The sequence below is a fragment of the Procambarus clarkii genome, chromosome 43 (genome assembly GCF_040958095.1).
Source record: "Procambarus clarkii isolate CNS0578487 chromosome 43, FALCON_Pclarkii_2.0, whole genome shotgun sequence".
NCBI classification, from domain to species: Eukaryota; Metazoa; Arthropoda; class Malacostraca; order Decapoda; family Cambaridae; genus Procambarus; species Procambarus clarkii.
In genome coordinates, this window is record NC_091192.1 from 25,547,307 (window position 1) to 25,557,236 (window position 9,930).

The 9,930-nt window shown below is 37.0% G+C and overlaps 1 protein-coding gene across 5 annotated transcripts in view; it reads left to right on the top strand.

The window, feature by feature from the left end:
- Positions 1-7,836, top strand: part of larp (La related protein) — a 118,687-nt gene extending 110,851 nt beyond the window's left edge. For all 5 annotated transcript variants that reach the window (XM_045738774.2, XM_045738773.2, XM_045738771.2 and 2 more), the window contains 2 exons: positions 2,281-2,520; positions 4,970-7,836. In XM_045738774.2, the coding sequence (XP_045594730.2) occupies positions 2,281-2,520; positions 4,970-5,452 (723 nt within the window). In that variant the 3' untranslated portion in view covers positions 5,453-7,836. The remainder of the gene's footprint in view (positions 1-2,280; positions 2,521-4,969) is intronic.
- The last annotated feature ends 2,094 nt before the right edge of the window (positions 7,837-9,930 follow it).

The window sequence follows — 9,930 nt, forward strand, 5'->3', positions numbered from 1 at the left end:
GCCTCTTAAGGGAGACTGTCAGAGGTCCAGGAAAATGCAGTCTGCGCACCCTTCTCTTTCTTGCCTATTTTCTGGGGGGAGCCCCTTCGGTTCCCCAGAGCTATCTTGTCTAATATGAATGTAGATCCTGGCATCGGTCAAAGTGAATGAAGTTCTAGGTCTACCGGGGACCACGAGCCAGAACCTGGCCCCCCTTAGAGAGACGAGGAGCATTTGCCTATAGAAACTCCCGTGTTGTTGGAAGCATTCTATTTCTACCATCGACCAGGTCAGGCACCCAGAAAGGTAGGCACCCCAAAACAAACCTTATCTGGTTAAAAAAAAATTGCTACAGAAAGCTGAACTGTTGGACAGAACTCCCCAAACGAAAAACGAGCAAACGAGCATGATGTCATAACTTTTATTGCACTGTCGTCTACGCAGCTTCCCCCTCCCTGAGAAGGGGAAGGGAGAGCCCAAGACCCCAGTGTTGGCTATCCTCATCCCTTGTTCTGTGGCTGATGTATTCACCTAGTTGTGTTTTCGGGGGTTGAGCTCTGCTCTTTCGGCCCACCTCTCAACTTAATCAACTGTTACTAACTACTATTATTCCCCCCCCCCCCTCCCCAGGAAGCAGCCCATAGCAGCTATCTAACTTCCAGATACCTATTTACTGCTAGGTAACAGAAGCATCAGGGTGAAGGAAACTGCCCATTTGTTTTTCCAGCAGTGCTAGGGCATCGAATCCCAGGTCCTAAATCCACAAGTCTAGAGCGCTGTCCACCTAGCCACTACCCCTCAACATAGTAACCGTTAAATGGTTAAATGTGATAAGACCTGGCGATCGTGGACTCTGGCTCTGAATTTGTTCCAGTGCTATGACCTTTTGGTGTGGTCCTGTCCTAGTGGTGGTGTCCGAGCCAGTAGTAGTTTCACCTGTACTCGGGCTGCATGCACCTAGAATTACCTTCCCGAGGTGCAAACAAAAATGTGCCTCTCTGGGTAGGAGGCACCTAGGGAAGGTAACTAGGCGCATGTAGCCCAAGTACAGGTGAAACTTCTCCTAGCTCGCACACCACCACTAGGACAGGACCACACCACAAGGCAGACAAGTTTTTTTTTAACCATATAGGGTTTGTTTTGGGGTGCCTACCTTTCTGGGTGCCTGTCCAGGTCGATGGCAGATATAGAATGCTTCTAACCACATGGGGGTTTCTATAGGCCATTGCTCCTTGCGCCTTTCTGAGGGGTCCAGGTTGTAACTCGTGGTCCCTGGTAGACCTAGAACTCCATTCACTTTGATGCCAGGGTCTAATACATTCATATCAGCCTGGATAGCTCCGGGAAGCCTGGTTTCACCCAGAAAATGGCGTTTCATTACATTCAACGCTGGTGTTTTCTCACCTGGTCATTGAATTTTATTAAACCTGTGAGGCACAAGTTACTTTCCTGGAGCTGGTCGGCCGAGCGGACAGCACGCTGGACTTGTGATCCTGTGGTCCTGGGTTCGATCCCAGGTGCCGGCGAGAAACAATGGGCAGAGTTTCTTTCACCCTATGCCCCTGTTACCTAGCAATAAAATAGGTACCTGGGTGTTAGTCAGCTGTCACTGGCTGCTTCCTGGGGGTGGAGGCCTGGTCGAGGACCGGGCCGCGGGGACACTAAAAGCCCTGAAATCATCTCCAGATAACCTTCCCTGAACCTGTGATGGTGTTGTATTACAAAGTTCTTTCTCTCCAGATGTACTACTAGCTTATTTTGAGCGATATTTTCCATCACCTTGCAAGGTATACAAGTTAAGGGACACTGGCCTGTAGTTCAGTGGGACAGGAGGTCACTAAGTCTATGAATAGAGTCGGAAGTTGTAATTTACTGTACCCAATTTTGTTTAAAATAAAGGGGCTGCTTTTTTAATAAGCAAATAGAAGTAACATTTTGCTTCCTGTAGGGTATAGTATATTTTAAAGTTCTTGTTCATATATGTTATTTATGTGTGTAAATATGTGCAAATCTGGGATTTATCATTAGCAATAAGAACCATAAATAACAATAAGTACAGTATTATAATCTAGCAAAATTCTTGATAGAGTGGAAACCTTACAAGTTGTGAATGGTTCAGACCCAATTAGTCCTTTCTATCAAGGTTACACTGTAATTGTATTAATGGAATGAGACAGCACAGACTAAACAAAAATGGCAGCCATTTTTAGCATTTCTCATTTTTGCATAAATGATTGAATTTATTATGATTCAAGAATTTTAATAGCATGTAATTAAAACATGCTTCTTCTGTTTTCTCAGCCCGAAGAATATGATGCAGCACGAGAGGCCAGAAAAGCTCGCATTCGCACCAGATCAGAGAACGAGGGCATGATGGTGGCAGGCCACGAGGGTTATCAGAGGTATGGCTACAACTGCTCCGGGCCTAAGCGACGTCAGCGCCGTGCTTCTGAGGGTGATGGAACCCCAAGCCAGGTGGACTACTATCCACACCACCACACCAGAGTACGGAATAGCTCCGGAGAATATTTCTATACGAGGGTTAGTTGTAAATAAGATTATATTTGCATTTTCTTGATGATATTAAATTTCTTTAAATAGTGATTGTCTTTTGCTTTAGCAAATTATTACTTGGTTAATTTAAATTTGGCTGGTTGAAACATTTATCAAATAGTAATCCATTAAATGAACAAATACACAAGGGCCGTGACGAGGATTCGAACCTGCGTCCGGGAGCATCTCAGACACTGCCTTAATCGACTGAGCTATGACAGGGTTAAAAGAATTGAAACCGAAGTTCTACTGAACTTACTGGATCCCGTAGCCTCTCCGAGGCACAAACCAGGGTTTTACACAACTCCCCCCTGCATCCGAGCTATGTCAATAGCTCGGGTGCTATTGGGTGCTATGAACAAATTTGTTCATTTGATGCATCACGTTAGTGTGATCTCTGTGTGTAATGATGTAAGGGCGAAGAGGGAGAATGGCCTATTGACATAGCTCAGGTGCAGGGGGAGTTGTGTAAAACCCTGGTTTGTGCCTCGGAGAGGCTATGGGATCCAGTAAGTTCAGTAGAACTTCGGTTTCAACTCTGTTAACCCTGTCATAGCTCAGTCGATTAAGGCAGTGTCTGGGATGCTCCCAGACGCAGGTTCGAATCCTCGTCACGGCCCTTGTGGATTTGTTCATTTGATGCATCACATTAGTGTGATCTCTGTGTGTAATGTAGTAATCCATTACTTATGCTGTACAGTCAAATTTTAAGGCTTATTAATGAAAAAATGCATGCTGTTTAGTATATAAATTCAAATTTAATTTTATGGTTTGTTTATACCAATTTTGTCTAGAAAGATTCTGGGTGTTGTGTGTACTGCTTGCAACATAGAGCAACAGTATGTTTAGGTTTCCTGTTTGTAACATAGTCATCGGTGCATCAACCCACCATTTAACTTTTCTTTTTTTCTTTTTCTTTTTTTATAGATATATACAAGAGTTGTTACATTCTTGTACTAAGTTCACATTCTTGTACTAATACTAAGTTATGGTCTTCCTAATTGCTTGTTTATGTATATTGGTGGTATTGACAGCAGAAGTGGAGCGGGCTAGCAAAGACGGAGTTGCTCTCACCCTTCTTGGTATGTGCCAGCTTAACCTAGGTATTAGATGTGGTTGTGTGTTACCAGCCTGTTGCCATCTAAATTTGATGTTTGGGAGGCTTTATGTATGAAACATTTACACAATGTCAGTGAATGCAATATGGTTATCATTGAGTGCCCGTATCAGCTTAAAACACCGCTAATGCTTGCACCTTGAAATCACACGAGTATGATATATCTTATGAGAGAATATTGAAGACATATGAGGGTATTGGACCTGCTAATGCATTATGATTGGATGGCAGCTTTGAAACAGAAGTCTTCCAGGCCAGCCCATCCTCCTTCTCTGATAGTACTTAAAGTAACGAGGAGGACCATAGTACATAGTCCGAAGTACAGTGCAATTAGAAAGTAGAAGTGGCACTATTGAATTTGGACAAACCGGGAAAATGATTTTCTACTTGTGTTGCAAAGACAACTAAACAAAGACAAACTTAACCCAGCCTTCCTAGGCCTAATACATGCCATCTGAGGCCTAATATAGTACATATGTGTGCTATACTAGGCCTAGGAATAATTTAGTTTTTTAGCTTTATTTTGGGGGGGGGGGGGATTTTTGGACAAAATTCTGCCATCTAATTGCTTAGTATGTCAATGCTTGTACTATAGTGAACATAGGTACAAAAAGTTCTATCTAAACAGGAGGATAGGTTGTCCAGGGGCCAGATTCACGAAGCAGTTACTCAAGTACTTACGAATGTGTACATCTTTCCTCTATCTTTGATGGCTTTGGTTACATTTATTAAACAGTTTACAAACATGAAAACTTCCCACTCAACTGTTGTTATTGTTATAAACAGCCTCCTGGTGCTTTGAAGCTCATTAACTGTTTAATAATTGTAAAGAGAGCCACAAAAGATTGAGAAAAGATGTACTTTGCATAACTTCTTTGTGAATCTGGATTCAGGCTCCTTTATGAATGCTGTTTCATTTTCTATAAGAAAATATATTTCCGGGTTAGAATTTTTGAATATAAATCAATAGGTATGCATTTTAGTGAGTACTGTATTTTTAATACGTGAGTTTATAGAATATACTATATAATAAATGATACCAACAATACACATTTTCAAATGCTGTTGTATAAAACAGCCCATCACTGACACCATTAAACCAATTATTGGTTTAATGTTTTACATCCTATAGATGTGGTTTGTATGATATCATATCATGTATATTTGGGAGTGTATTCACCACTCAGGGACTTTGTGTGATAAGTTACTACACACTTTATGCTTCAGCCATTTTCTTTCCTGTTCTTGGTTCCCATTATTATCTTGTCTATTTAAACTCACCATGCACTTATGTACATTACTTTTTCTATCCATTTATAGGGAAGTGGGTCCAGAAGTCGGCACTCAAGTGGGCAGATGCAGTGGCAAAGAGCAGACAATAGTAGTAGTTACAGGAAACCAAAGTCAGTGCAATATAAGACAAACCCTTCTGCAGCCAAGACCCAGCAAGCACAATCTCAGCAGAAGACGACAGAAAACAGTAAAACTTTCAGTCAAGCAAAAAGTAAAGTAGAGGCCCAGAAACAACAGGAAACCATAGACAACAGTAAAACCAACAGCCACACAAAGATGAAGTCAGAAGCTCAAAAACTGGAGATCGCAATAAAGACTGAGTCCTCAAAACCAAACGTATCTAAAATCAACAAAGTAAATCATAACATAAAGTTGGAAACAGTTAAATCAGTTAGTGTATCAAAAGTGCCGTCAGGAGTGACAAAATCATCGGGGACCGTTGCTACCCCAAAGACAATTCCCAAAACGGCTCCAGTTCCTGTTCCACAATCGCCAAGCACATCTAGTTAGGGTTTAATAGCTGAAAGACATGTTTGTATTTAAGGATGATGAGTCACCTCAGGTTCCTGTGTCAAGGAATGTATGTAAACTATAAAATGCATGTATGCAAAGGCTCATTGTTGCGACACAAAGTGAGATACTGTATGTTAGGAACTTCTTATGTTTGCATGAGAAGGGTTAATATTTGTTAATAGTGTTCGTTTAGTCTATTGGCTTTGACTTCAAGATAATATTTCACAAACTTAGTAAATGTTTATTTTTTTAGTGGTTTAAGGAGTAGAAAAATGTACTTTTTAAGTATAATTCCAAATCAGTGATGCCAACTGTTTTGCTAAATGTTGAATGATTCTGTTGTGTATTTGAGGAGGTTCTGCTCACTCTTATCAAACTTATCAGTAACTACATGACTTGCCTCTCTTCTTCTCTTTGCACTTAAAGAGAGAGATGTTTAAAACTTAGACTAAGAAAAGATGAAGTATGTATGTATATGTATATACAGTATATATACACACACATATATATATACATATATATATATTTGTAAATAGTGGATTGTTTACTCATAATCAGTATTGATTATTGCACCAGATATTTAAGAAGTATGAATTAACTGGGTAAGTTATACATCAGATTTCTTTGATTATGTATATATTATATATATAAAATACAGTATACACATTTTCACCAGTAAATTAAAGTTGCCACCATTCACTACAAAATGTGCAGCTCAACAACTCAACAGATAACAGTCCAACAAAATGAGATTTCTCAAGATCGCCTGTAGGAACCTGGTAAGGAATGCTGTACAATATCATTGTACTAAAGGTTGACTAGGTAAATTGGACAAGCAGTACCCTTAATTTTCAGAAGGCTTAGTGGCATACTTTTTGTTGATATAGTTGAATATTGTATTAGATGTTGCCAGCAGGTATTGACTTTATTCATTACAGCTGGGACCACCATGGTCAATGATTTGCAGCTTTTTAATGCCTTCATGTTCCCTTACAATAGTTACAATTGCATCTTGAAGATATTTTAAGATCCATTTGACAGTTGTAGGGGCAGTTCCTTTGCTGGAAATTTGGATAATTTGACTGTGAGATGGTTTGTGCCTTAATTAGTACCTCAGCAAAGCTCAGTTTTCTGTTTAGTTTTTAAAGCAAAATCAGCCTTATTGAAGTACTTTCTTAGGAGCACAATTCCTGATCCAATTCTAAACTGTTTGGGCTTGTCTACGTATCTGTATCTCCTGCATGCGAGTGTGTTGCCTGGAGGCTAATGCATTGGTGTATTTAACCCAATTCATCATGATGTACTGAGAAGTAATGATGACAGGTGCTCATTTTTCACCAGATATCACAAGTGACATTTGTATGGTATGGAATGTTTTCCATCATGTTCCAAGAGGTTGATTACTTCCTAGGTTTATTTTTCTAATGTTTGTAGGCGTTATGTGTCTATTTGGCAAATTTTCTAATAGATTTGATTTGCCTTTTTATCTGCAGTGGTTCTTCATGATACATAATGCTTCTGATGCCATAGTTGTTATTTTTGGCTGTGGTCTCTTGTGTGGGAAGTGGTCGAATGTTTTCCTTCCCAGTTGTACATAGTTGTTTGGTAATTATCTGTCAGGTAGCAATGAGGTTGCTATGCAATCTACAGTTAAGAAATGCTTTTGGCAGGGGGGAGGGGGACAAGGGCTTGTGTGTATAGAGGATGCACCATTTTTGTGGATGTGCCAGGTGTATATATTGCAGCTTTGTGGTATGTGATAATATTCAAATGGTGCCACCATTTACTGGAAATTTCATAAGCTAGTAAATGTAAAAATTACTTAAAATGCACTGGTATCAAGTGTTTTGCTATGTTATTCAGCTAATAAATTGTCTGCTTGTGAATTCATTTAAATAATTTATAATTGACATTAAAGGAACTATAGTGGTTATATTCTGTGTTAAATTTTTGATAATTTAATTTGATTTAGTTACGTAAAATGGTGTAGCTTCTTACCACTTCTGTTGGCTAATTTTAATATATGGTTGCATTTAATATTATATGTTATTTTGATTTTGATTGGCCCATAAAAAAGTACAAAAAAGTTTTTAATTAAATTACTTGACACCCAAATTAAATCCCAGAGTTTGTGTGTGTGTCGTTAGATGCATTACATTTATTTGTTCATTGTAATCTATTAACGCTCATGTATCATAAGGTTTAGGGATAGCACTTTGTTACATTTTTGGGTCATTGTGTTTCTCATTGGAATCCTGGCAATTTGAGTGTAGGATATTCGCTATGATCATCTTTCCTGTCCCATAGCTTACTACTGTAACCTAAGTCAATTATAAGGTCATAAAACAAATAAAAAAGAAAAAAAGAATTTAAATACATAACCGTGTTGTATGATTCTCCTAATGACTGCAACTGTTTTATTGAATTTTGTTGAAACAAAACTACCGTATAGAAAATACATTTTACTCCTGTAGGGTTGGGTAAAATCACTTTAGTTAATTTTTGTTTTTATGTGACTATAGGAGTATCAATAGTAAGGAAGCAATTTTTGTTAGTGCTTTATAAGAACTGCTATTTTTCTTTTTCTTTCAGAAGCCTCTGTAATTTATGTAAGACATTTTCCGTTGTCCCTTTTGAGAAACTCGTTCCTCGATATGATCCTCTGTGAACCCGATGCCTTTTTCGTTGCCTGTCTTCTGTTGTTTTGCTCTAATATTGGCACCTTTAGTGATATTTAGAACCTGTTTTGAATATCCAGCAATAGAAACTGATATAGTCCTCCAAGTAGGGTAACGATAATACATTGTTCTATGTTGTGCTCTATAAGGATGTTCTTAATATGTTTACTCCTGATTATCAAAAATTTATGGTTGGCTGCAAAAACCGAAACAATCGAGCAATGAGGAGACCTACATTATAAAACCTGGGTAAATTCAGTGCAGAGCTGACAATCTTTTTAAGTCAGTCAATTGGAAACATTTAAAATGGTTATACTTGTTTTTGGCATGAAACTCTATAGACTTAAAGCATTGATTTTAGTATTATTGTTTGAAAATTAATGTTTTGGAGTACAAGCACAAACAAAATTTGCATGAATGTGTGTCTAGTGTGTGAGGTGCCATTGAGTTTGATTTATAAGCACTTCTACATGGCAGATCTTTTTTTTATCATGTTTGCAGTTAGTGTGTAAAAGTGAGAGATAGATATATATATATATATATATATATATTATATTATATATATATATATATATATATATATATATATATATATATATATATATATATATATATATATATATATATATATATATATATATATATATATATATATATATATATATATATATATATATATATATATATATATATATATATGTCGTACCTAATAGCCAGAACGCACTTCTCAGCCTACTATTCAAGGCCCGATTTGCCTAATAAGCCAAGTTTTCATGAATTAATGTTTTTTCGTCTACCTAACCTACCTAACCTAACCTAACCTAGCTTTTTTTGGCTACCTAACCTAACCTTACCTATAAATATAGGTTAGGTTAGGTTAGGTAGGGTTGGTTAGGTTCGGTCATATATCTACGTTAATTTTAACTCCAATAAAAAAAAATTGACCTCATACATAGAGAAAAGGGTTGCTTTATCATTTCATAAGAAAAAAATTATAGTAAATATATTAATTCAGGAAAACTTGGCTTATTAGGCAAATCGGGCCTTGAATAGTAGGCTGAAAAGTGAGTTCTGGCTACTAGGTACGACATATATATATATATATATATATATATAATATATACATACATACATACATACATACATACATACATACATACATACCTGTACACACACAGTATATGTTGTACCTAATAGCCAGAACACACTAGTATGCAGGGCCCAATTTGCCTAATAAGCAAAGGGATTTTTGTTATTTAAAAAATATAAAAATAAAATTTATTTATTTGAATTAATATTTTATTAAGAACATGAATTACTGACTAAATTATGTTAGTTTAGGTTAGGTTAGGTTAGGTAGGTTTGATCATATTTCAACGTTAGTTTTAACTAACTTTAAGAAACTGAACTCATATATAATGTAGTGGAGCGCTTTATAAAAAAATAACACCATAAGAAAAGATTTGAAAAATATATAATTTAGGGAAAACTTGGCTTATTAAGCAAATCGAGGCCTGCATAGTTGACCAAGTAAGTTAGATTAGATGAAATTTCTGTTTTAACTAAAAAAATCATGTGATATGTAATGCAATGGAAAGTTTTATCATTCCATAATAATAAAAAAGTGGAAAATATAATATTTCAGGAAAATTCGGCTTGTTAGGCAACTTGGCCTATTAGGTACAACATATTTATATTTTCTTTACACTATTCTTCACTTGAGAAGGAAATTTAAAAAATTTCTCACCAAAGTTCATTTTTAGTTTTATTTGGTTTGATGCTAAGACAAGTGTTTCG